A 27,929-nucleotide genomic window follows, 5' to 3' on the forward strand; every position below is an offset into this window, starting at 1 on the left:
ATGTGTGAAAATCCTAAAAAAAAAAAAAACCCAAACCCCAGACGGTGATCATAGCCATCCAGAAGCTTTCATTCATGTGACAGTGTTCCTGAGGATACGGGTTACGGGGGCCTGAAGCCACTGTTACCACTGACAGCCTTGGAACGGAGCCCCCCATCGAGGCTCCCAGAGGACAGAGAGATGGACGGAACACTTGGACTTAGAAAGAGCCCGTGGGTCAGGGGGCCCTCAAGACCGGGAATCTGTGGACACGTGGCAGCGTTGGCATCCACGCCCTCTCCTACTTCTCCTCCTCCTCGCTCAGGTTGGCATTGCCCTGGAGCGTGGATGTCAGCTTGTTTTGCAAGAGGGCTGCCAGTTTCTTGGATGTCTTTTTGAGGAATGCGCTGCCCGGGTGGGCACCATTCACATGCAGGTACAGGTCCTCCTGGGTGGGGCCCGTGTAGCCACAGTCTTCACAGACATACAGCTTGTCCCGGCGCTGCTTGTAGGCATACTGCTGCTGCACCCCGTGGATCTTCTTCAGGTGGGATTCCAAGGAGCAACGCTGGGTGAAGGCTTTGTGGCAGACGTCACATTTGTAGGGGCGAATGCCTGCAGGGTGAGGGGCAGACACAGCACCGGTCGGTCACAGCCCAGCCAGAGCCTCCCACTATGAAGCCATTAAAAGTCATGCTGCACCACCCAACGGCAAAAAACCAACAACACAATTCGAAAACGGGCAGAGGAACCGAACAGGCATTTTTCCAAAGACGTACAAAGGGCCGACAGACACATGAGATGTTCACCATCACCAATCATCAGAAAAATGCAAATCACAACCACATAGAGAGGAGAGATCACCTCACACCTGTCAGAATGGCCATTATTAAATAGACAAAAGGTAACAAATGCTGGTGAGGGTGTGGAGAAAAGGGGACCCTTGTGCACTGTTGGTGGGAATGTAAATTGGTGCAGCCACTGTGGCAAACAGTATGGAGGTTCCTCGAAAACTTAAAGACAGACCTTTCTATATGATCGAGCAATCCCACTGTGAGTACTTATCCAAAGGAAATAAAAACAGGATCTCAGAGAGATATCTCCACAGCCATGTCCACTGTAGCACTATTCACAATAGCCAGGACATGGAAACAACTTAAGTGTCCACCAATAAATGGATGGATAAAAGAGGTGTGGTGTATATCTACAATGGATTATTATCCAGCCAGGAGAAAGAGGAAATCCTACCATTTGCAACAACATGGATGGACCTTGAGGACATTATGTTCCGTGAGATAAGCCAGACAGAGAAAGACGAATAGTGCGTGGTGTCACTTAGATACAGAAAAGTCAAACTCTCAGAAACAATAGAAAAATCGTTGCCAGGGGCTGAGGGAAAAAAAAAAAATCATCATGACCAAGGATGAGAAACATGAGGAAAATGATTAAGGCAGGAGACAAAACTGTCCACAGAGCAAACATAATAAAAAAGGATGCACACAGCAAAACACCACCACTTGCCTGCCTTAATGTCTGGGTTTCAAAGTGGGCAGAGTAAACCTTGTTTTCATTTTAGTTTGGGTTTCACTGGAAAAGGAGTTATTTGGGAGGTTGCCCTCAGGAGCGGTGACCCCATGAAAACTGGGAGGTGACTCCCCACCTGCAGGGGAGGGAAGATGATGATGACAAGGGGGAGAGGGGTCATCCAGCCAGTCACCACTGTGGGCAACCAGAGTCCACATGGCCAGACAAGGTGCGGGACAGAGCAGAACACACACCTCAGAGTTACCCTGGCCCTCGGGAGCTGGAGTCTTTGTTCGCCTGCTCCAGTAGCACCGCGGAGAGCACCCTGGGTGGAACAGGTTCTCTCTCCCCAGCATGTACAGCCTGCCTTGGGGTAGAGTGGCCTCCAGCAAGGACATCCTCAGGCTGGGCTGCAGGTGTGGGCAGCCACGACATGGACGGGTGTGCCCAGAAATGGCAGGGGTCACAGGACACTGATGGCGTCGGCTACAGTTAGGAAACCATTTCCAACCTAGATCTCCTGCTGGCTTTAAAAGTGAGCTACTATGAGTGGAGCCTGCCTTCCAGATGGAGGCCACAGGTACCATATGAGCAGGGAGCTCAGCCAATCAAACCACAGTCATGCCCATGCCCACCGTGGGCACCCGACAGGGTGAGATGGGAACTTAGGTAAGGAGACCTCAGTAGGTGTATCTCAGGCTCTAAAGTCGGGGGGGATTCAAGGAAGCATATAGTGACCCATGAGCACGGAAGCCCAGAGAGGGTGAATGCTGTGCTCGGGGTCTGTGGAACAGAGTGGGCTGCCAGCTCTCAGAGCATCTCAGAGCCCAGAGGCCAGGAGGACCACTGCCCGCAGTAATCCCCAAAGCTTTAGGCTCAAAATTGAAGAGTATGTGAAAACATCAATCAAGATAAATATTTTCAAAATTAAAATACATACAAAAAAATCCATGATGAACAAGTTATCAAAAATTTAAGTAAGGACAGGATCCACCAGGGCTGCATGGAGTCATGTTGGAGCTTGAGGCGAAAGGGAAAATGTGCATCCCCATGTAGACGTTTGTATTTGTTTTTTTAATGGTTAATTTTTTTTCCCCAAGAATGTTCGAGTTGCTGAAAGAATAGTGAAAAATTGAAAAACAGGTGTATTAAAATTCACATTCTAAAATGCTTAAATAGTTTATTTATGCAATAATGGGTTTTATCATGATTTTACTATCCTGGCTTTAACGGAAGCAAGCTATTATCAAAAGATATTTTCAAAATCTACTTTTCTCGCTTAACAATATTCCTGGTGCACCGCAACACACTGACCAGAATGGCCATCATTTAAAAGTCTACAAACAATAAATGCCAGAAAGGGTGTGGAGAAAACGGAACCTCCTGCACTGTTGGTGGGAATGTAAGTTGGTGCAGCCACTGTGGAGAACAGTATGGAGGTTCCTCAGGAAACGAAAAATAGAATTACCCAGCAATCCCACTCTTGGGCATACATCCAGACAAAACTATAATTTAAAAAGATACATGTACCCCTATGTTCATAGTAGAATTATTCACAATAGCCAAGACATGGAAGCAGCCTAAATGTCCATCAACAGATGAATGGGTAAAGAAGATGTGGTACATATATACAATGGGATATCACGCAGGCATAAAAAAGAATGAAATGATGCCATTTGCAGCAACATGGATGGACCTAGAGATTATCATACGAAGTGAAGTAAGCCAGACAGAGAAAGACAAATACCATATGATATCACTTATATGTGGAATCTAAAATATGACACAAATGAACCTATCCATGAAACAGAAACAGAATCACAGACATAGAGAACAGACTAGTGGTTGCCAAGGGGGAGGGGCTTGGGGGAGCGATGGAGTGGGAGGTTGGGGTCAGCAGATGTAAGCTATTATATATAAGATGGGTAAAAAACAAGGTCCTACTGTATAGCACAGAGAACTATATTCAATACCCTATGATAAACCATAATGGAAAAGAATATCAAAAAAAAGAATGTATATATATATATATATATAACTGAATCACTTTGCTGTACAACAGAAATTAACACAACATTGTAAATCAACTATACTTCAAGAAATAAATAAACATTCCTGGAGATTTTCCCATATTGGTGCTTACAGCTTGGTCTCATTCCTTTTTAAGAGCACCGTGGTGTTTTGTTGTACAGCTGCACCCAAATCCCATCTTTTAAAAACTGTAGAGACTGAGGAAGCCCTGCTCCAGCCCACACCCTCCCATCACATGATGCTGCCTTGTACAACCTGGTACTATGGTGTAGTCCACCTCACATCACATCACCTAGGAGCTCGTTGGAAGTGCAGAGCCTCGGGCCCCACTCCAGACGTCCTGATCCAAGCGAAAGCAGTGTTTCTCAAATGTGAGCCCGAAACAGAACCACCTAGAGGGCTTGTCAAAACACAGATTCCGGGCCCCCCTGCTGGTGGATCTGGTTCTGGGGTGGGGATGAGAATCTGCATTTCTCACAGGTTCCCAGGTGCTGCTGAGGCTGCTTATGCTGGAGTTACAGGTCTGAAGCAACGCGTGGTGAAGCCTTAGGACGGCACTTGGGGTGTCTGAGGCAGCCGGCTCCCCCAAGTCCTCTCTTCAAAGTTAAATGTCCCCAGTTCCTCACTGGTGGCGCGTGGTGGGGGGCCGGGAGAGCTATGTCTGTTCATGAAGTTTTTTAAGTACACAGATGACAAAGGAAGTCAAAATGGAAAAAAATACTCCCCCCACCCTCGTTCAACCACCTGAAAAAATCGAGTCGCTTCCACTTTTCTTCCTGTCCACATCCAGAAGCTCCCATCCTTTCCTCTAACGTTCATGTGAAAAGAATTGTGTTAGCTCAATGCCGTGGTGGGGTGTTCCTCCAGCCCACCCACGCAGAAAGCAGGCCTGTATTATATTCCACATGTTTCAGAAAAACTGCTAAAAGAAACTCCTTTATAATCCTCAGCACTTGGCACATAATAGGTGCTCAGTAAATCATTTTTATTTTTTATTTTATTATTTTGTTTTTGGCCGCACCACGTGGCTCGTGGGATCTTAGTTCTCTGACCAGGGATCGAACCTGGGCGCTCGGCAGTGGAAGCGTGGAGCCTTAACCACTGGACCAGCAGAGAATTCCTAATAGGTGCTCAGGAAATAATTTTTGAACGAATGAATGAATGAATCCTACTGGCCCAGGTAAAAGAGAGGTCACATCTTGGGGCTAGTTTTCTACAAACGCAGGGGCCGTGAGGCCTCTCCAAAGGAATACACCACGTAGGTTGCATGTCTGGGCCACAAGGGGCTTTGTGTTAACCAGGCCTCTGCGCCCACGTGGCAGCTGGTTCCCACCACCTCTGGCTGATCAAGCAGCAACCTGACTTCAGACCCAAAGCTCATCAACACAGAAATTCACCCAGAGGCCAGCTGCTCCTTTCAAGGGTGACTGGAAACAGCCCTCGACTATTTTAAAACATCCAAACTCAACCGGTGGGGAAACCAGCACACTGACACCAGGCTTTAACCTGGATTCTGGAAGTGGACGCTTCCAATCCTACTCCTGGGGGTCCCCACTCCCAACGGTGACCTGAGAAGGTGATGCGGACGGGGCTGCATGGCTTTGCCTGAGCCCTGCCCCTTGCCGAGGGCATCGGGCCAGGGCCAAGTCCACTCGCACGGTCACGTCTCCTTCCTCTCTTCATTCCCAGCTCAGCCAAATCCTACGGGCACAGCACCCAGCAGAGCCTGGATAGCCAGGGCTAGAGGATTTCAAAGCCCTGTGCCGTGCAGATGACGGCTAGGATGAGGATGACTGCGGGGGGTGGAGCGGGGTAGACAGGAGGTCCCCACACCTCTAGTTATGGCAGTTAATTCTGACTTTTGCAAACCTACCCTCCCCACCCCGCTCTGCAAACACCACATTCATCCCTCGCTCACTGGTGCAGGCAGACATGGTCACCCAGCAGCCGCCTCTTGGTGACTCTTTCTGGGCTGGGGAACAAGTCCCTCCCTCCTGGAGTCCTCCTCTCCCCCAAACTCGGGGGCCAGGGAGGAGCCCCAGATGAGGGGGACAGATACCAAGGCCTCCCTGACATTGGGCCTCACCTGTCCTGGACGTGGGCTCTCTCGAGCAAAGGCCAATCTTGTCCGAGCCTGGAGTGGGATCCCGGAACCATCCCCGCACCAGGCATCATTAACCTACTGACACCTACACAGTAACGGAGTCCAAGGCCACTGGAAACCCAGGCACCACCCATCAGCCACGCATTAACTGAGTCCACACCTCAGTTTCATCACCTGTAAAATGGGGATAATAATTGATACCCCTTGTAAGGCTGCTCTGAGGATTAACCAAGATCTCACAAGCAAAGGGTGCAGCACACACTGAATATTCAACGGGATGCAGCTTCAACAGCTTACAGTCCAGGTCAACAGGACGCAAACACGCTCTATTCAGACGCTGGCTGGCTGGTGGGTATGTGAATATCTAGTATCTGTCTTTAAACTGTATCTATATGTACACCTTTTTGTTCATTATCTATTTTACAATAAAAAAGGATAATTTTTTCCTATAATAAATCATAATGGAAAAGAGTATGGAAAAGAATATATATACACATATGTATAACTGAATCACTTTGCTGTACGCCAGAAACTAACACAACACTGTAAATCAACTATCCTTCAATTTAAAAAAATAATTTTTTTAAAGGCTAATTTTTTTAAATGTCGTTCCTAGGCAGCTGGTGGAGAGAGGAGGGGACAGACGTCCTTCCCCGTCCACCCTCCAGACTACTGTGCTGCGGGTCTGTATCACCTCGAGCAGAAAATACTGTGTGTTGGGTTATCACAAAGGGTGTCTTCTTTTCAGATGTTCTATTTCTACTACCAAATCAAGCTTCATGTCACTCATCCCCAAAGAAAAGTCTTTGTCGCTGGCGCTCTCTGCTTGCTGTAGCTAAGTCTCCTTTACTGGACTTTATCCAAACATGGACTTCAGCAAGGAGCTCTCTGCAGGCCTCCTTGTGGGACTGGGCATTTAGGACAAACTCTTCGGGAGGCAATGTGACCACCCCACAAACATCATAATGGGTCTGCCCTTTGGCCCACTTCAGGGAAATTATCTACAGAAAGACTCACACAAGTAGGCAAAGGATTTACAAGAATATCTGTGGTAGTCCTGTCTAAAATTAAAAGAGAGAGACAGAGAAAGAGAGGAAGGAAGGAAGGAAGGGAGGGAGGGAGGGAGGGAGGGAAGGAGGGAAGGAGGAAAGAAAAAACCGACCCTGAGAATGTAAATAAGTGTCATCATTTGGGACAAGAGAAAAAAATGACAGCGCCTCCACATTTGAAATTACGTCATAATCTCATATTAAGAAACGCTCTGACAACTATTCAAAAGAGTGATGTATGTCTACCTCTGCAGATGGGAAACAATCTCCAGGATAGATAGTGCACGAAAAAAGCAATGTGTGTTAAAAACTTCTGGGGAAAAAAAAATTAAGTGGTGGCTTGCTTTCAGGAGTGGAACTAGGGCTTGGCGTGGAGAGGAGGCTTCTTTTTTTCTTTCTTTCATTCTTCCCTTTCAATATTATTTTTTGTAGCTAAAAAGTCAGTCAAAATAAAAGAGGGGAGAGTTTGGTGAGTGAAGGAGGCCACCCTACAAGGCAGCATTCAGCTCCCTCGGGGTGGAGGTAACTCTATTCTTTACTCCCACCCGCCCCGCTCCAAACTTCTCCCAGCCTGCATTTTTCCCAGTCCAATCAACCCTTCCCCGTAGGCTCCAAACAGACACCATTGTTTCCTCTTCTTCAATCAAGATGGGATTTGTTTGCCTTCTCCTCCTTCTCAATGTGGCCCAGATGGAAGATAAGGCCTGAGATAAGGCCCCACCAAGGGGGGCAGGGCAGACCCTGCGCTCCGGCCAGAGCCCCCTCCCCACTGCCCGGACCTCAGATCTGAATTCCTCAGCCTCCCTCCGTGGAACTCAGTAGGAATGGCAGGCGCACCTCGAACCAACTCCTTTACTCTAGTCAGGGTCGTAAAGTTATCACCAACCCGAGTTATGCCCCCCTGGAGCCCTCACAAACTGAGCGGGGGACCCCGCACATGTGTTTGCCCTTTTCGACTGGTTACAGCAGCGCAGGTTTTCTCCTCTGTAGTCTGTATACTGACTGAAGTCTTTTACAAAGTAAGTAGTCACTTTACATACGAGAAAAATAAAATGCATTCAATGCAAGCTGTACTTGTCTGATGAGCCTGGCACACCTGGTCACGGTGGCGAACAACGCCCAGACCACAACTGACACCTCAGTAAACGTTCACCACGCCCCCAGGCGCCACTGGCGCCGGGGTCCCTGGGCAGCGAGGGGGGAGACGCTCAGTGCTCAGTTTGGCACCTGCTGGTTGTTGGAATCTAAATGACAGATTTCCCCCACCCACACCCTGCCCCCAGCAAACTCTTTCCTTCCCTGGATGGCCAGCTGGCTCAACCTAAAACACGTGAACAAATCCAGAAGAATATTCTGTAAAACCAGGCCCCTGACGTTTTTCACGGGCTATGAACTGAATACACAATCCTGTCTTGAAAGCTCATCCCTCCCACCCGCCGTCTCTACTTTGTCCTGAGGTGGGTCAACAGCCGTAATTTCACACGTTGGCCTCAGTGACCCTGTCAACTCCACTTAAATAGAGCAATTCCCTCTATTATGCGTGCAGTGGACCCTCTTGGTCCCCCATCAGGACCCCCTTTTCTGGGCCAGTACTTCACTCCCCAGCTGTCACCTATGTTGGCAGCTGACAGTTCCTGGATGTCCCCTTCTCCAAGGAACGGGCACTGGGCAAGTGACCTGCCCACCCAGGGGAAAGGCAGCCTCTGACTCACATGGGCACAGAAATGTCCCCCACTTGCCTGGGGACAGGACAGGCCTGTAGCGCCAGTCACACCCCAGGGCCCTGGTGGGATCAAGCTGGGGCCACATCCCTGCTACCCTGTCCTGCTCTCCCCTCCCTCACAGGTTTCTCCCAAGAGCTCTCCCTCAATAAATCAGTTTATAAGAATCTGCTTCTAGGGAACCCAACCTAAGTCAATTTGGATTGAAAAGAGCCACTCGTTTGCAGACGTATTTTCACAAAATGTTAACCGAGTTTCTTCTGTTCCAGTTTCTCTCTTCCAATCTGGACTCAGATGTCATTTGCTGCTCCCCCTCACACACACACACACACACACACACACACACACACACACACACACACACACACACACACACACACACCTCTGATCTACTCTTTCCTTGGTGAAGTCATATCCAGAAAAGAAGTCTTAATCTTTTCTTTCATCTGCTTGGATATTAAGGTAAGACATTTCCAGGCTCCGGTTTCCCTGGACCTTTTCCAAGAAGTTTCCTCGTGTTCTGAGTCTTAGAGGCCCCGCTCTCTCAGGAGGAGACATGGGGGAGGGGATTAATCCCGATCCCCGGTCCCACCGTCTTTGCCCACCTCATCAACACTGTGGCTGCAGTTCTCAAAAGAAGGGTCCTGGGATCCCAGGTAAGTCTTCAAATTAGTCATGGTCTGGCCCAACCGGACTGGGAGCAACCATAACCTTCACTCGTCTGCCTACTGTAGTTGTGAGAACACTGTCCACATCTTTGCTTCTGGTCCAAACACAACATTTACTTGTAATTGTCAAGAGCCAAAATCCAACATTCACGTCTCCATCAAAGGCAAAACCGAATTCCCAGAATTCTGGTGAGACCTTTTGGAGCCAGTGCGGTGGTACACATGAACTACAGAAAGGTCTGAGGAGCCCAGATTTTTGCTCTTTTTACTGATTATCCCTTTTGCACAGAGCTCAGAGCTTGCAGGGCAGGCCTCTGGCGCCAGGAGGCCAGGCCTGTCCCTCCAGCCCCCGCAGAGGGGCATCCCCAGAGCTGGGACCCCTTTATTCCGTTTGCCACCAGCCAGTTTGTCAGCAATGTTTTGACTCCTCTTCCTGGTCATTATTACCTGGAGGCACATCTCCATCAGAAAATAAACCAGGGAATTCGTCCCACCCTCCCCTTCCTCCCTTGTCCACATCTCCGTTCTCTACATCTGCATCTCTATTCCTGCCCTGCAAATAGGTTCATCTGTACCATTTTTCCAGATTCCACATATCTGCATTAATATACATATTTGTTTCTCTTTCCGGCTCACTTCACTCTGTATGACAGACTCTAGGCCCATCCACATCTCTACAGTTGGGAGATTATAATTGACTTATATACACTACCAACGTGTAGAATAGATAGCCAGTGGGAACCTGCTATAAAGCACAGAGAGCTCAGCTCGGTGCTCTGTGACGACCTAGATGGGTGGGATGGGGGGTGGTGGGAGGGAGGTCCAAGAGGGAGAGGATATAGGTATACATAGAGCTGATTCACCTCATTGTACAGCAGAAACTAACACAACATTGTAAAGCAATTATACTCCAAAAAAACCAAACCAAAACAAAAAAGAAACAGGGAATTCCCTGACTGTCCAATTGTTAGGGCTCCGCGCTTCCACTGCAGGGGGCACGGGTTCGATCCTTGGTCGGGGAACTAAGATCCCATGTGCCTGGAGGCACGGCCAATTAAATAAATAAAATGAACCAGAGGGAAAATAGGTTCAAGACATTTCCATAATGCTATTTGTTGGTCACTTTAAGAGTCAAAATTATAATAAAAAATTTTTTAAATCATTAACTGTAGATTCAATGACCTTAGAGCTATCCAACAGAGATTAAAATGCAAGCCATTTTGTAATTTTAAAATGTCCAGTAGCCTCATTAAAATAAGTAGAAACAGGTGAAATTATTTTAAGGATACCTTTTGTTTAACCCAATATATTCAAAATATTACCACTTCAACATGAAATCAACATTAAAAATTGATATACATTACGTTCTTATTTTGCATTAAGCCTTTGAAATCTAGTGTCTGTTTTACACGTAACCACACATCTCAATCGGACCAGCCACCTTCCGCGGACCCAGAGCTCCCCGTGCGCAGAGAGGCTGCAGGGTTCCAGTCCTAAATGCCTCCTGAGTGCCAGCCTCGCCCCTCGTGGGATAAAGTACATGATGTCCTTTGGGGAAGCATCAGGTGGAAGGCGCTTTCATTCAGCAACCCGGTGATTTTCAGCCCCTCCTTTAGGAGTCACTAGAAGTCTCATCTTTGAGGAGTAGGAGATGAAGGAGCCCAGGGCCCTGGGGGTGGGGGTGGGGCGGGGTGCAGGCCACCCCCTTTCTGCTCACTCGGTGGCCAGAGGACATGCTGGCACCACTGAACACATGCTCAGACTCCTCAGCAACCCACTGTAAAGCCCAGGCTGGAGGGTGCGGTTTGTGCCCGGCCCGAGTTCCTCTCTATCTCGCCTCTTGCAGAGCAAGCTGGCTTCTAGAAACTGAACCGGGGCGGCTGATAAGGCCCAGCCTCGGGAAGGACGCTGAGTGAGCACAGTACTGAGGGGCGGAGACAGAGAAGGGGCCTGTGGAAAGCGGGGGACCTGGACTCAGGAAGACCAGCCGTCCCCAGCTCCTCACCTGTGAACTGCGGGTAACAAGGGCTCGGGGCTCCTCGGGGCTGTTGGACACAACAGGATAAAGCCGAGGGCCTGGCCTGCAGAAAAGCCACCATTCTGAGCTCGCTACCACCTGAGGAAGCTGTGCAAGCCTCCACAGGCTCTCCCGCCTCTGCCAACGCCCCCCCGCGCCCCCCGGCCGCTAAGCCTCGTTCTCCCTGGCAGACACTGCTCCCCGCCCCCACCGAACCCCTCAGCCTCCCACCAGGCCGGCTCGGACAGTCTCAGGAGGCCAGTGGCTTCCTGCCGCTCCTGCCCGATGATGCTCCCCGGAAACGTGAGGTCTGCAAGGGGCTTCGGGGAGGAAGTGCCTAGGAGTAGAGGGTCCCAGGATGGACCCCCAAACAAGGAAGGATGGGAGTTGATGGATAAATACCCCACTTCCTGCCCCTGGAGCAATTCTGGGGTGCATTGTGTGCATTCAGAGGACCCCCAGGGGGCTTGAGCCCCAGTTGCTCCCAGTGGTAACCCACTCAGTAAGTAACTAGCTCTCACTGAGTCTCCTTCCCTCTGTCTCCTCTCCTCATCCCCTCACTGTGCCCCCGGGACCATCTCCCAAATAAACGGCTTCACCCAAATCCTCGTGTCAGGGTCTGTTTCTGGGGGAACCCAAACTAAGACATTCCCCATCTGCAATGCCCCTCCCTCCCCCGTCCAACTGTGAAAATCCTGCTCACTCTTCAAGGTTCAGCCAAAAGGACACCTCCTCTGAGAAGCCTCCCTGGTGCCCCTGCCAGCAACAATGCACCTTCCGGGCCTCCCCACCAGCATTCGCCACTTTTTCTTCTGTCTGGCACACCTGCTGGTTTCCTTGGGTCACAGTCAGGGGTTTGGGTTCTTTCTCCCTATGTTGGCTGAGCTCTCCACAAGCACAGAGGTGAGTCTTCGAGCCTGCCACCCCGCAGGGCCCCAGGAAAATTCTGCCAACTATTTCAACATTTACCACCACTAATAGCTCATAATTACTAAGTGCTTACAATTTGTGAAGCACTTTATATGCCATTATTGCCCTGAAACCTCGCAGCCATCACTTAGGTGATAGGTAATAAATCCATGCCCATTTTAGAGATGGACATACTAAGGCAAAAAGATAAGTAATTTCCACAAGGTTGCAGAATCAGCTAGCTCAGATCCAGAGTGCTTAACCACTGTGTGACCAACTCAGTGCAAACTCTTACAAACTCTTCCCTGAGAGCAGTCAGTCCCTAATATTTCTACTAATGGAGAATTAACTCAGTCACAGATGAGGCAGCTCCATGTTTACTCCAACTGAAGGTACCAACAGCCCACAATGCTCCCCAAGCCCCCTTCACTCTGTGGGGGCGTGACCACAGAGCCCACCAGGTGAGGAGTTGCAGAAGAAATAGGCCATGCCCTCAAGGACACCCTCAGATAGAGAGGAAAAGCTGAGAAACTCTCCAGGACAACCAACGACAAATGACGGCATGAGTGGTCCCCAATTTCCTCCAGCTCCTTGGGTCAGTTGCCTATAAGCCCAGCTTTGCAGTCACGTAATGGGTCCATTGATAACCAGGGGTCCCCCCGTCACCCACAGGACCCCCACCCTTCACAGGACCCTCTACTACCCACAGGACCCTCCACCACCTACAGGACCCTTCACCCTCTATAGGACCCTCCCTAATCACACAGGACCATCAATCTCCCTAAGCATTCTCCCTGCCCCAACCCAGGTGTCAGCCTGGCCACACAGAGGTCAAACTTTTACTGAAGTCAGGCTACTGGTGCCTCTTGGAGGGAAGGTGACAGTGACCAGAGGGGGCAGGAGGGAGGGGGCAGTGTCTTATGGGGGCTGGAAATACTCCAGCCAGTTATATGCTTGTGTTCGCTTTGTAAAAAGTCCTGCATTCTCAAACTATGCACTTATGGTTTGTGTGCTTTGCTGGATGTATGTTACATTTAAATGAAAATTTCACTTTAGAAAAGTTTTTTTTAAAGGAAAAAGAAAAACCTTTTAGTAGGCCAGCCCACTCTGTAGGGTGGAGGACACCCTTCTGAGGCCAGGGAGGAAGCTCATGGCCAGTACTCTAAGAACAAAAAAGTGTGATAAGGGCTTAAAGGAAATCTGAATACAGAGGATCTGAGAAGGGCCCTGTGTGGCGGCTGGGGACCTGAGAGGCCCCCTGGGAGAGAGGAGTGGTCATTTTCCCACCCCACCCCCAAAATGCTGAGGGAAACCCTAAACCCTGAAAGAGCTTGATGGGATCAGCGGGACTATAATTAGTAAATTCTATGAGGTTGTAGGGAGAGTACGTGGCACCAGGGCAAGACTGAATGGTTAGGATGGGATGGATTTAGATGAGATGAAATGGGTGGGATGAAAAGATGAAAAAAAAAAAAAAAGAAAGAAAAGAAAAGATGGAGTGGGATGGGGTGGGAGGGGCTGGGACAGGATGGGGATTTGAAGATGGGACCCAGACTGTGAGGGGCTTGACATGGAGCCCATCAAGATGGGGAGTTTGGATTCTGTCCTGCCCAGAGCTGGAGAAGGTTTTTTTGTTTTGTTTTGTTTTGTTTTTGCGGTATGCGGGCCTCTCACTGTTGTGGCCTCTCCCGTTGCGGGAACGCGCAGGCTCAGCGGCCATGGCTCACGGGCCCAGCCGCTCCGTGGCATGTGGGATCTTCCCGGACTGGGGCACGAACCTATGTCCCCTGCATCTGCAGGCAGACTCTTAACCACTGCGCCACCAGGGAAGCCCTGGAGAAGGTTTTTTTAGCAAGGAGATGGCATCTTCGAATTCTCCTCCAGGGATCGCTCTGGCACAGGTGTGGCCCTCAAGGAGCAGCCTGGAGGCCAGGTGTTTCCTAGACAAAACTACCGAGGCTACGAACAGCCAGAGGGGGCGGGAGGGCGGCCAACCGGCACCCCAGGGCTGTCTGTGGAAGGGAGCTGGTGAGGACCCAGACCCGCGCTGAGTAAAGCTCAGGGTGGGGGTGACACTTGCCCACCCGCCCCCACAGGAGGCTCGGGCAGCGCTAAGTCAGCTGCGTGTTCTCTTTCTGAGCTCTCAGGAGGAAGCCACGTGATGCTATTTTGAGACAGACTCACTTCCCGAGAAGGGAGCACAAAATACCAGCAGAGGGACCAGGGGGACCACATTCCATCCCTCAGCCCGGCCCGAGGGCTGCACCGAGTGGGCATCACAGCTCCCAGGACACTTCCGGCCAGTGATGCGCCGCCCATCTCACCGAGGCGAGAACAGGCTGAGAGCGGCGCACGGGCCCCAGGGGACACCAATGGCAGGTGGCAGAGCCGGGCGGCCCACCCCAAACACCCCGCCCCACGATTCTTCCGGAAACATAACTCTGCCCCAGGCTCCCGACTGGGTTCCTTGCGGGGAAAGTCCAGGGGCTCTTGGCCGCGTCCCTCCCTCACCTGTGTGCGTGCGCACGTGCCTCTTGAGGTCGAAGGTGTCGTTGAAGCCCTTGCCGCAGAAACTGCACAGGTGCCTCTTCACCTGGCTGTGGCACTTGAGGTGCCGGTTGAGCATGCGCTGCAGGCGAAAGGCCTTGCCGCACAGGTCGCAGGTGTGAATCGCCGCGTCGCCGCCGCAGGTGCCTGTGGTGAACTGGGACAGAGAGAGGGGTGAAGACCCGTGTGGGGCGGCCCGCCCACCGCCTGGTGCGTCTAGGCTGGACCTGACTCGGGCTCCTGCACCCCCCCCCACACCCATGCTCCCCTTGGTCCTCGGGACAGACCTCTGATTACCAGCTGGGCGCCCCGCCCCCAGCTACGCGCCTATGTTTCCCAGCCTCACAGCAAGTCCTGCGGGCGGGACCACCTGGCTGGTGAGATACACTCTCTAAGGCGAAGGATGGTGCCCTCTCCCCTGATTTACTCCTTCCTGCTCGGGAGAGCAACAGCTACCTCGGACCCAAGGCGGAAGCCAGTGCTGAGGATGGAAGAGCAGAAAGGAAAGAGGAGTCTAGGTCTGATAACATCACAGAGCCCGCAAAGACAGCCACAGTCAATTCCTTCCTCCCGGCCAGCATCCACCAAGAGACTGTCTCCTCTCCCCCTGGATCTGGGCAGGGCCTGTGTCAGTTCCAGATCTTAAGAAACAGTGCAGCTTTTCTGCATCCTCCCTCTTGGAAGCCAGCAGCCATGAGGAAGCCTGAGCCCACCATACTGTGGGGAAGCCCAAGCAGCCATGCAGAGGAGCAATGAGGTGCCAGGTATGAATAAAGACTCACTGGACCTTCCAGCCCAGCCAGGGCTGCCACCAGCTGAGTGAACAAACCCGGCCCAGAGGAAAACTGCCTAGCCCAGCCGTGCCCCAGTTCCTGACCCAGAATCATGAACAAATAAGACGGTCATCTTGGGAAGTGACTTGGTCAGGATCCCACAGTTTTGTTATCAGAAAAACTATAACCAAATCCCAGGTTCTGGACTGCCTGGTTCATTCTCTCAACCGTGTTTGCTGCCTCAAAGGAAGAAAACAGAATCTCTAACTGTGTGAAGAAAAACACGAGATCTGATACATTCATTAAAGGTTTCCTAGTTATCAGATCCTTTAGAAGATGGATCCAACCGTTCTGCCAAAATTCTATTCATAAAAGGACCTAAAAAACTTAATTTTCAGACAAACATTATTAGCGAGAAGAGCTGGTCTTTTCCTGGCTTAACACCTTCCTTGTCTCAAACACCCTCCTTTCATCCACTGGGGTACTGCCTCCTGCCAAGCCTCAGCTCACCTGTTCCCTCCCCGATGAGCTTCTACAGCCACTGCAGCCCCTGCCCAAACTGGTCTGCGTACCCCTAAGACCAGTGCCTCTCAAACCTCAGTGCACACACGAATCCTCTGGGGGTCTTGTTAAAATGCAGGTTCTCTCTTGCACTGTTGGTGGGAATGTAAATTGATACAACCACTATGGAGAAAAGTATGGAGGTTCCTTAAAAATAGAACTACCATACCACCCAGCAATACCACTACTGGGCATATATACCCAGAGAAAACCATAATTCAAAAAGACACATGCACCCCAATGTTCATTGCAGCACTGTTTACAATAGCCAGGTCATGGAAGCAACCTAAATGCCCGTCGACAGACGAATGGATAAAGAAGATGTGGTACATATATACAATGGAATATTACTCAGCCATAAAAAGGAAAGAAATTGGGTCATTTGTAGAGACGTGGATGGATCTAGAGACTGTCATACAGAGTGAAGTCAGTCAGAAAGAGAAAAACAAATATCATATATTAACGCATATATGTGGAACCTAGAAAAATGGTACAGATGAACCGGTTTGCAAGGCAGAAATAGAGACACAGATGTAGAGAACAAACGTATGGACACCAAGGGGGGAAAGGGGTGGGGGTGGTGGTGTGATGAATTGGGCGATGGGGATTGACATGTATACACTGATGTGTATAAAATGGATGACTAATAAGGACCTGCTGTATAAAAATAAATAAAATAAAATTCAAAAATAAATAAAATTTTTTTAAAAAAGTGCAGATTCTGATTCAGGAGGTCTTGTGGAGTCTGGATGCTGCATTGCTAGACAGCTCCCAGGAGATGCCACCGTGCAGTCCATGGACCACACCTGAGATGTGAGGGGCTGGCCCTCACACGGTTCAGGACTTTATTCCAACTCATTCCAGAGGCTTCCATCAGGCACGAACATTTCCTCAACTAAACGCCTTGCGGAAGCCAGCAAGCATTCGCGCAGGCTCCTGCCCACCCCCCACCCATGCCCCAAGCGCACATGAGGGCCCTGCACAGTCAGAAAGTGTTGGTGGGCAATGGCTCACAGGCGGCAGGAGGCGAAGACCCCAGCACAGGGCTTTCCAGTCAGCCCCCTCCACCAGTTCATTCTCACTGCTCCACCTTAGTCTCGGCCGACACTGACGTGTGCCTGATCCGAGACGGGGCCTGTGCTCAGAGCACCAGGATGGCTTGTCCCCAGGAAGCTGCCAGTCTAGTCGGAGAGCAGACCGGGCAACAGGCCACTGCCATCTGGGAAGCCCCAGCTGCAAGGGGTGGCTGGGAGGGGAGCCTAGCCCAGACAGTGGGCGCACGGGAAAGTGTACCCAGAGAGGTGAACACCTCAGCCAGGCCACGATGAAGAAGATGGGGGAAGGGCAAGGAATATCCCAGAGAGGGCGCTGGGAAAAGGGGGGCTGTGTGTAGTCCAGCCTGGCCAGCCTGAGCCCTGGAGAGTAGCTGACGCACAGAGCTGAGGGAGGAGAGAAGGGCAGGGCCCCCAACGACTGTCAAAGGGCGGGGGGAGGGTGGGCACATTGGAAGATACAGGAGGACAACCGCAGGGCTTGAGTCTGATGACCCTCCTGCCTCATACCCCACCTCTGCCCCCCAAAGGGGTGGGGCCTGGCAGGGCCTGAGGGAGACCCAGCTGTGCCCAAGGCTCTCCTATCACAGGACAGGTCATGGTCTCCTGCAAATCCGCAGTCCCCATTCTAGTCACCGCCTCCCTTGAAGGGATGTGAAGAGACTAAATATGGCCCAGGTCTTGGCAAACAAAATGCCGTGAGCTTCTGAAGGCCAAGTCTACACAGGATAAAGGTCATTTGAGAGGTAGTGCGGCTAATGAAATAGGACAGAGGCACATGAACCTGGTAATTCTGATGAAAAACGTGAAGAAACCTAGAACTGTCTTCTGAAAGTCCTGCACCATGTGCCCGAGGACTCGCCACCTATGGTTCCAACCTGAACCCTTGTTTACTTTAATCCTTTTGGTAAACTCCTATTTTTAAAATGCTCAGCATGTAACATGAATACCTCCTATTACAGTCCAGGATGGAAATCTCAAATCACTGGCATTATTTGGTTTGAAAAGAATAAAAATTTTGAGGGCAGAGGGGATGGAGATCAGTGACCATTTAAGGGAGTTCAGGGTCAGTGGATCATCTGACTGAGAAAGATACGGAAAGCTTTTTAACACAGGGGAGAAAGAGGGAATGAGGCGAGGGGACTGGAGAGGGAGGGCACTCCATTCTCTGGGGAACTTCCCTCTGGTTTTCTCAGAGCAAAAATAAAAGATCTCCAATTGCCTCAGCAAACGCAGTGTTGCCATTTCTCCACTTTTCACAACATGGAAAACTGAGTCAACACAAAATGCTCATGTAGAGAATTGCCATAAGGTGCACCCTCCAGCCCATGAAGGGTTGTTCGCCAACTATAAATGTATTTCTGACCAATCCAGACTCCAGACGTTTATGAATTATATCCAGAACGTCTGAAGAGGGCCTTTTCAAAAGAAGATGGAGGGTTAATTCAACAGCAAAAAGATCATGGCTGACGAAGCCAGCTTCTGCCAGACTTGTTCACTTTTCAGAGGAAGGAAAACTTCCTTTGTTAGAAAGGTGAGAGTCCTTATTATTCAGTCATAAAAAAGAATGAAATCATGCCATTTGCAGCAACATGGATGGACTCAGAAATGATCATACTAACTGAAGTAAGTCAGACAGGGAAAGACAAATACTATATATCACTTATATGTGGAATCTAAAAAATAATACAAATGAACTTATTTACAAAACAGAAACAGACTCAAAGACAAAGAGAACAAACATGGCTACCAAAGGGGAAAGAATAGGGGGAGGGATAAATTAGGAGTATGGGATTAACAGATACCACTATATATAAAATAAACAACAAAGATTTACTGTATAGCACAGGGAATTATATTCAATATCTTGTAGTAACCTATAATGGAAAAGAATCTGAAATATATATACACACATATACATATATGTATACAGACATATGTATAACTGAATCACTCTGCTGTACACCTGAAGCTAACACAATATTGTAAATCAACTACACATCAATTTTTTTTTTAAAAAAGGAGACATTCCTCAGAAAAATATTTGGAGGATAAATTCCTAAACATGAAATTTATCCACAGAGTGTACTTCACATGTGCCTTGAAATTTGGTCTGTGATAGCAAAAAGCTGGAAACTACCTATATGCCCATCAATAGGGACTTGTTAAAAAAAAGATGGTATAACCATATAATAAAGTAGCTAGAAAAGGACAAGAGTACCAACTGCCAGTCACATGAGTGAGCCCTCCTGGATGTTCAAGCCCCCAGGAGACTCCAACCCCACTGTCATCTGACTGCATCCACAAGAGAAACCCCAGGCAAGACCCACCCAGCTGAGTCCAGCCAATCCGCAGAACCAGAAGACGTCGTAATAAAGTGTTATAAGCTGCTAAATTTGGGGTTGTTTGTGAAGCAGCAACAGAACACTGGAACGGTGAGCGATGTATCACATTCTCTCTAGAACACCAGAGCTGCCACACTTCTGCGTGTTCTCTCCCAGGATGGGCAGCATGATACAGAAGACACCCCTGATTCCTGAAATGATGCCCCATGTGCCGGAGGACCGGCAATCTCTCCTCGGGTCACCTGTCTGCTCACTGGGCCATCTTTATGATGCTTACACAGGCTTACACCTACCATTCTAGTTCCTAGAAGTCCAAAATAGGGTTAACCAACTACCTTGTTACTCTACTCTGCAAGGCGTAGACCAAAACTAGTTACATCTTTGTCACCTGGTCACAAAATGAGTGGGGTGGAGAGACAAGAAATGCTGAGGATCAAATAAAAACCTAGACCTGGATGGCTGTGTGATGTCATTTAATATCCCTGGGCCATACTTTCCCACATGTAAAAATAATAAAATGGGACTACATGAGCTCTTTTCCTAAGTTCAAATCCTGCTCTACCACCTACAGTCTGGGAAGTAGGCAAGTTACTCAACCTCTCTAAGCCGTAATTTCATCACCCATAAAATGTGGATAATAATGATACTTGCCTCTTGAGACTGTTAAGGAATTAAATAAGAAAAGCTACTTTGAAAAGACTGGTGCTAGGGACTTCCCTGGCAATCCAGTGGTTAGGACTCCACGCTGCCACTGCAGGGGGCATGGGTCCGATCCCTGGTCAGGGAACTAAGATTCTTGCAAACCGTGAGGTACAGCCAAAAAAGAAAAAACAAAAAGACTGGTTGCTGCAGTAAATGCTAACTCTTAGAGTTCGACAAGCTCCAGAGTCCTGTGATCCTAAATAAAAGGTAATTGGTGAAAACCCATTGTTTCTCCATTTGTCTTTTGAGTTTTTCTCCCACTGATGGAAGAAAAAGGGAACCAACCTTCAGTGTGAGTCACTAGCCCCTAGTCTTTCATCTGCGACTCTGAAATCCAAATAGCTCTGAAAACCAACATTCGCTCCTATCTCCCTTGGCAACAAAAGTGGAAGCTACCCATTTGGTGTCAATATTCGTGTTTTGATATGGAAAGTATTAATGTGTTCAATTACAGTATACCGCTCCAGACACTGTTATACTCAGAAAAAGCTCAATAGTCTCATCCTTAATCCAAAATTAACTCTCCAAAAGGCTTATTACTGAAGTGAGGAAGCTACCACGAGGATGGGAGGTGACATCAGTCTGGAGATTAATTAACTAACTGGAGATTAATTCAGGGCAAGAAAGATGAAGAGAGATAGCAGTTCCCCAACCCTGAAGCTTGGCGCTTTCTTATTTGCTGTCCTGTTTTCTGCAGGATCTCGGCTTTCATTTTAAAAAACACACAAAGTTCCCCTCTAGTTCTTCTAAAAACAGGCCTGTGCAGCAGAAACAAACCCATCATTGTATCAGAGCTGCTGAAGACTTCAGGAGCATCTAGGGAGGTAGGGACCTGGGCTGGCCCTCTGGCCAACTTCAAAAGCTGGCTAAGGTCACTTACCTGTCAACTTCTAAAGGAAAAAAAGAAAAAAAATCCTTTATTTTCTGTGGATGCTTCCACCGACAAGTTCCTTAAATTAATGGTCCTATTTCCTGTGGGAGGCTACCGTGAGTGCAGGCTACCTTCCGGTGGCCGCGCAGACGAGATTTCCAGTGACACATGTGCTTATGCCTGAGCGCTCAAAACATGCTAAGCGTATTTCCCCAGCTCCTTTAGGATAAAAATTCCCCTCCTGCTCCTATGTACTACTTCCTTAAGCTTCACAACTCCACTACATGGCAGAATGCAGAACCTTCCCAAATGCAGAGATGCTGACGGGAACGTATCCTAATCATCCAGAAGAAACAGATTCAAATACCTGAAACCCGCCTGTGGCCACAGGGCTTGTAGGTGCCCACACCGAGATTCTGATGGGACTTGTTGTCTGCAAAACGTGTGCCTGCACTTCCCCGGGACAGGCCCATGGGTCTGGGCATGACGTGTGGGAGAGGCAGGGATGAGCCCTGTGGTTTTGTCTCATGTCACGGTGAGAAACTGCTTCAATTCCTTCATGTCAGGCTGTCAGTGCTAATGGCTAAGGCGTCAAAGGTGGCTTCCACGATGCAGTACAACAACGCTAAAGAATAAGGAGCCTTGGGTTGGGCTTTGCCACTAGTACCTGTGACGAACTCAACAAAACCTCTCTGGCTTTACCTTTCTCCCCACAAAAATAAGGAGATTGGACCACATAAGGGTCCCTGAAGTAGATCCTGTGGGTGGACACGCTCAGCCTCTATTCCTGCTCCTCTGGTGGGCCTTCCTGTACAGCAGAGGCTACAAAAGCTAGACACTACATTTCCCAGAATCCCTGGCATCTGTGGTCTTTAGATGTGACTGGGGTACCACCAGTTACATGCACCAGCAGGAGATTTGACTTCGGGCCTGAGTTAATTGAGCCGAGGCAGGTATGTGGCAATTGTTTCACACCCTGCATTAGCAGAAGCATCGTGATGCACGACAGCAGCCAAAGAGGCCGCGGCTGCAGTTCCCTAGGTAGCCCAGTTCTGTAGTGTGGCTCTGGGGGTCACTCCTGGGAGCTCAGCCTGGTCTCTCTTTAGCCCATTTAGTACCCCATAATTAACCACTGTCTGCTTAAGTGAGCTACAGTGGATTCTGTTTCTGCAACAAATCCATTCAGACCCTTCCAACCACAAAAACCGACTTACCTATATTCCACTTAAAAGCTGGCTGCAGTTAACACTTGCATTGTTCTCCTATTCCTTTTTCCCCCTTTAAATTAATTTAAGCTTTTTCAAGCATCCATTCCAAGCTTTTTTCCCTTTTGTCTTGCTTCCTATTTCCCCCCAGATGCTACTGACTCCTTCCCTGCCTGTATTCCTCTTCTATGTTGACTTATGTCCTCCTATGAGTCAGGCATTACTGCACCGGGTGCTGAAAATACAAGCTCAGCAGGAATGCTCCCTGCCTTTGGTGGGTCTAGAGTCAAGAAGAAAAGTCTGGTCAGCCAAGGAGATGGTCAGTGAGTTACAAGACTGGTGGGGGGAATTGGGACATCCAGTTCTGTCTTGAGAGACTGAAGTCAACAGGCAGGGAATTAGGGATGGGGCTTATGTTACCTTCCAAATATCAAATGGGTGGGTTTTTAAAAAATACTTAAATCCAGCCAATCCAGTTGGTAAATCCCTTGTCCCTGCTGTAGGCAACAAAGTATTGGACATTAACAAAACTTGCTATGAGTCACTGTCGGCTACCTCCCCACTGAGCAGTTTACACACACACGAAATTGCTCAGCGTGTTGCCTCCATTGTCTCATGTAATCTGCCCAATGCTTTGGAGAGGCCGATTCGCTTATCTCTATTTTGCAGATCAGAGAACTGAGGCTCAGAACAGATAATGTATCCCCAACTACAGCTGGTGAGATGGACCCAAATGAGGTTTTCCTTCTCAAAAACCTTCCAGAGCCCCTCCTCTGCCCCCACGGGAGCACCCACACTTCTCGGCTTGGCCCCATGACCATCACAGCCTGTCCTGGCTACATGTCCAGTTCCTCACCTTGACTCTCCCTGACCCCAGGCCCATTTCCCATCCTCCCTCCAGCTCTGAGTCCTGTCCTTACTCAAGCTTTGGGCTCAGCCCATACGACCCTAAAGCGTGCCTCTCCCCCTTCTCTCACAGCCCTCAAATCCACACCAAGAAACCTTCCTCTGCTCAGAATGTACTGCATCTTTGCTTGTGCTTCTAGCTGAGCATTCACTTTCCTGTAATAGGGTTAATAATTAATTTAGTATTTGTGTCTCTCCACCAACCCAAATAATTCTAGCTAGAGTTATTGGACACCTACCGTGTTTCACGCTTGACTCATTTATCCTCACACCTCTATGAGGTTTCATTACTTGTTTCATTACTATCCCCATTTTTACAGGCGAGGAAACTGAGGCCCAGAGGGACTAAACCAGAGCCTAGAGCCCTAACCGTTACTGTCAGAAGATTCTGGAACACCAGGGTGGCAGCATCTTTATCTCCTGGCTGCCTTGTGCACAGCAGGCACTACATACTGTTGGATGGGATGTAGCTTCTCTCTGCCCTTCTCTGGTCCTAAGAACCAACGGTCCAGTAAGTGTCTTCAAGTCACTGAAAAACATGCATCATGCCTGAGTGGCTTCCCCCTCTTATGGTTAGGAAACTAATTCTTAGACAGTTCAGCATACTTGGCATAGAACTCTACAGTTACACAACGTGCTAATTCATGGGCAATTGGACCAGTCATTTGAAAATGGCCAATACCACAGCTGATAATTCTGTAGGCTTGAAGCATCTTAACCCCAGGAGGTCTTATGGAAGCTGAGAAGGAGAGGGAACCTGAACTTCGGCCTCAGTAAACAAACAAAAACTCCTCTGGAAACCTTGTTAAGGGTTGAGGAGCAAACTCTACGCCCTCCCCCCCACCCCTGGCGTCAGCACCAAAACAAGGATCCTGGGAATAAGATTGGTTTATTCATTCCCTTAATCCAGGGCCCCAGTGGAGCTGTTTGCCTGGGGTGGCAGAGATCTCCTAAAATGGTGGTTAACGGACTGGATATTTTCCTGTGCCACCTTGTCTCCAGGGCAATCTGGGCAGTTGGGGGACAGAGGGGTGAAGTATCTATAGACCACCCGAAAACAATGTTGCAAATTGTCCTTCCGGCGGATGATAAATATGCAAGTGGATACTTGGTAGAATTTCCCGGAGGGCAGAGCTACAGGCCTCAGGCAAATTGTCCCTCCCAGTTAACCCCATCTGGCCCAGAAAAGCCTCCCATCAGCTGACTTTGAACCTCCTCAGCGCACTTAACACTAAGCAGGATGCCTACACCCAGTCGCAGCATCCTTTAAAGGTGTCTTTCTTAAGGATTCCAGGCTCAAGCCTCTAGCCTCAATTGATAACCAAATGCACGCCAGCCCACCACGGAGCCAAGCCCCTGGAGCCAGGAATATGCACAGGGGAGGGAAGACCTCTCCCAGGAAAAGTAACGGAGGAGGCTTTGGCAATCCACAGCTAACCCTAGGGCTTCCGCCCCATCTCGGTGCCTGGGCAGGGGGCTTCGGGACCACCCTGGAGTGCCCAAGAATTAACACCTACACCAAGGGCCTGGAGCCCGAAAAGGCTCACACTAAGGCCCACTTGGCTAGGAACTGGGGTTCTGTGATTCCTAAAAGCCACTCCCAGGCTCCCGCCGCCCGTGAGTCAGTGGAATGGGACAGCTTAGTCTTAGAGGTAGCGGATACCTTTGAGCAAGCAATCATGGCAGTTCCACACAGGAGAGCGCAGATGGGCGTCCGGATAAGCTGTGGCCTACAATTCCAGGAGGCTGGGTGGGGGTGGGGGCTGAAGCGCGAAGATAGAGGGAAGCAAACACTCCAACCCACTGGGGGCGGGGCAGTAGGCCAATTTGCAGTTGAATCCGTTCATCCGTGAACATAATTCAATAAGATTTGACAAACACAAGTTTCAAGTGCCCGGCACAGACCTCGTGTCTAACGGGCACTTCATAATTGGCACTGGGAATAGTTGTGATTGCGAAAGACCCACTGTGTGCCAAGCTACCACCACTGCCTCCAGAACTCGAGGAAGGGGGCGAAACTCAGAATTCACAAAGCTGTAGGAACTGCACCTCAGAGGAGGGGAGCCCGGGGCCTGGGGTCCCTTCTTTCCCACTCCAGGAACTCCGACGGCCAGGGTGTTCCTCAGGCCCTGCGCACAGAATGGACTGCTGGGGGGAGGAAGCTGTGCCTGAGCCTTTAGGCAGCTCCGGAGGCCACGCGGAGGGCCTGTGCCCGCGCGGGAAGCCAGTCTCCGGGGTGCAGCAGCGCGGGCGGCCGGCTACCTGGCAGGCGGGAGGACGCGGGGAGGCGCCCTGGCCGCGACCCAGGGGCAGGTGCAGGAGCTGCGCTGCGGGCGCGCTGGGTGCTCGGGTGCCGGGGCGCGCGGGCGGGCGCGACAGGGAGAGGCGCCGGCCCTGGGAGCCCGACGCCAGGGCGTGGTGCAGGTGGCGGCGGGGGCAGAGTCGACATCGTACCTTGATTTTCGATCTGGCGACCGGGCGCTGCTTCGTCGCCAGGTGTCCACCGGGGACCTCGCCATCGCCAGGCTCGGGGGTTTCGCGCTCGGGGGCGCGCGGGGACGAGCTGCTCTCCGCGCCTCCGGGCTCCCCCGCGCTGTTGCTGCCGCCGCCGCTGCTGCTGCCGCCGTCGCTGCGGCAGTCCTCGGGAGGGTCGTGGAGCAGACGGCCCAGGCCCACTGCATGGGAGGGCCGCGCCCCGACACACAGGCACGCGGCGTCAGGCCCGGGCGCCCGCGGCAGTTTGACCTGCGGGCGGTGCCGCCGCCGCCCCGCCCCGGACCTGGGCACCTCGCCAAGTGGGCAACGCCGCGGGGGTGGGCGAGAGAGCCCCGGACTCGGCCTCCTGAGCGATCTCGGGGTTCTGGGAGCCGCTCCTCAGTCCCAGTTACAGCGCCCACGAGGAAAAGAGGGCCCAGCGCGGCTGGGGACCCGCGCGCCAAATTTCCTCTCCCTGGGATGGGGGCGGGGGGCCTGACCTCGACCCATCCAGCCCCGGAGAGGTTGACCCATCCCTGTGCAACCCCACGAGGACGTGGGACTGAGGGTTGCCCCTACTGGCCCCTAGCCCCCTTCCCGGGCCACCCCGGCCCGCGCTGCAGCCAACGGTCCCGCCGCCGGGCAATTAGAGGCGCCCACTAGGGGGAAGGGGGCGCAGGGCGTCCCAGGTTCCCAGCCTCTCACTCTCGGTCCTCCCGCGCCTCCGTGACTTCCTCCTCCCCTTGAAAGAGGGACATGGGGGAGGGGGACAGTCCAGCCTCGGCCGTAGAGCAGAGGGGACCCGGCCACCCTTGCCCGCACCCCAGGAACCCGGCGCCCAGGCCCGGCCCCGGCGCGGCGCTCACCTGGGATGTAGGTGTCTGCCCTCTCCTCGTCCGGGAGCTCATCCCAGCTGCGGACCGAGACCCCCGGGCTCCTCCTCTTCACCAGGAAGACTTTGGGCATCGTGGGGCCCCCTCCCCGGACTGCGGCCCCTCGTCCCGGCTGCTCCCCTCTAGGGGCGGCGGCGGCTCGGTCCCCGGTTCCCCGCGGCCAGAGCCCACCTTCCCGCCCGGCCGGCCCTCTCCCTCCGCCCCCCGCCGCGGCGCGGCCCGGCCTCTCCCCCGCACGCCCAGCGACTCCCAGCCTCCCGGCTCGGCGACACCTATGCCTTAAATCGCGGGTGAGACCACGCCGAGGAAAAAGTTTCATAAGGTGGAATAGAAAAGGCACCAGGAAACTTGGGAGTGAGCATGCGCCCTGCAACATAACGGTGTCAACAAGCTCGCTACCTGTCCGACCGGTTCCGGCGGCCGGGGCTGCCTGTTCCAGCCCTTCCTTCGGCACGAATGTTTGCAAAAGAATTTAACGTCTCAGTCTTTCCCCCCTCCCCTTCTTAAAAAGGGAAGAACGTTTTTCTCTCAGCCCCCTGCCCCATTCCCCATCACAGGCACCGCAGGGCGAACTCTTTGAGGAAAGCACCAAGTCCGCTCCCCGGGCGTCCCCCCTAGAGCTGGAGCCCCCGCGAGTCGCCCCCTCCCCCGCCCCCCCCCCACCCCGCCCCAGTGGATTCGCCTCCGACAAGCAAGCCAGAAAATGGCTCAGTTCCTCTGGACTTTGTGGATCATTCCCGGGGTTTGTTGAAATCTCGGTGTGCGGAAGGGGGAGGCCGCGGGAGACTCCCCAGGATTCTGATCTGGTAAAGAGGGAACTTGGGAGCTTCAGCTCCCCCTCATAGACAACAGTCCCCCAAATAAACACAGTAAAATTAAATGTTAAAATTCATGCATCTTTAGAACGTTATTTTGTGCCATACAATCTAAGAAAAACAAGTCCGCTTGTTCCACCCCAAGAGTCCCCTTACCCCAAATAAACACGATGGAAAAAAAGCCAAGGGCTGGCTATGCAAACACAGCTTTGAAACAAATTTCTTATCCTCGCCCACTCCCATTATTGCCTCCCCTAACCGTTTGCTCCCCAAATTCTGAGGCTGAGAAATACTTTCCAAGAAACCAGTGAAGATGGGCTACATATCCCCTCACTGCCCCTACTGGGGAGGTGGCTGGAGAGCTTGGTATTTATTTGGGGTTTGGGGTTTTTTGCTTGTTTGTTTGTTTGTTTTCATCTACCTTTATACCTGGAGGGCCGAGGATGGGGGAGAGGGTAGAGAAGGAAGGGGAACTGGTAAAAGAAAGATGCCAAGTTTCTAAGAGCAGCTGTACCCGCGTTGCGGGATTTGGGGGGCGCGCTGCGGGTCCTACGACCTCTGCTCGGTGTGCCCAGGGACGCATAGCACCGCCTCCACGGCCGTGGCGGCCACCCCCTTCCCGGGGTGATCAGACGTGTGCCAGCTCCGGGGTCTGCGGGGACGCGGCCGGCCAGGGGTGCTCTGGCGCCAGCAGCTCGCCCATCCGCCCGACTCACCTGTCTGTAACCTGACCCGTTGCGCGCCCAGCCCACAGGGCGGGAGAATCAACACAGCGGTTTTCC

General features: G+C 51.2%; 1 protein-coding gene across 2 annotated transcripts; it reads right to left on the reverse strand.

The window, feature by feature from the left end:
• On the reverse strand, positions 1 to 27,929 carry OVOL2 (ovo like zinc finger 2). Of its 2 annotated transcripts, XM_082670634.1 has the most exons (4): positions 26,306 to 26,483; positions 25,419 to 25,639; positions 14,514 to 14,706; positions 1 to 594 (listed from the first exon to the last, which is right to left on the reverse strand). In XM_082670634.1, exons 1-4 carry the CDS (start codon positions 26,403 to 26,405, stop codon positions 281 to 283), a joined length of 828 nt encoding a protein of 275 aa, XP_082526760.1. In that variant the 5' UTR covers positions 26,406 to 26,483; the 3' UTR covers positions 1 to 280. The 2 variants fall into 2 exon arrangements, with proteins under 2 accessions (XP_082526760.1, XP_082526761.1); XM_082670635.1 differs by lacking the exons at positions 25,419 to 25,639; positions 26,306 to 26,483 and adding an exon at positions 27,864 to 27,929.

This window comes from Grampus griseus, assembly GCF_964374135.1.
Source record: "Grampus griseus genome assembly, chromosome: 14".
Taxonomy (NCBI): Eukaryota; Metazoa; Chordata; class Mammalia; order Artiodactyla; family Delphinidae; genus Grampus; species Grampus griseus.

Coding starts and splice junctions, on each gene's coding strand:
- OVOL2 (XM_082670634.1), bottom strand. CDS start 26,405: ATGCCCAAAGTCTTCCTGGTGAAGAGGAGGAGCCCGGGGGTCTCGGTC. Junction 25,640..26,305: donor GGCAGACACCTACATCCCAG/GTGAGCGCCGCG, acceptor CCTCCCATGCAG/TGGGCCTGGGCCGTCTGCTC. Junction 14,707..25,418: donor TCGCCAGATCGAAAATCAAG/GTACGATGTCGA, acceptor TCTCTGTCCCAG/TTCACCACAGGCACCTGCGG.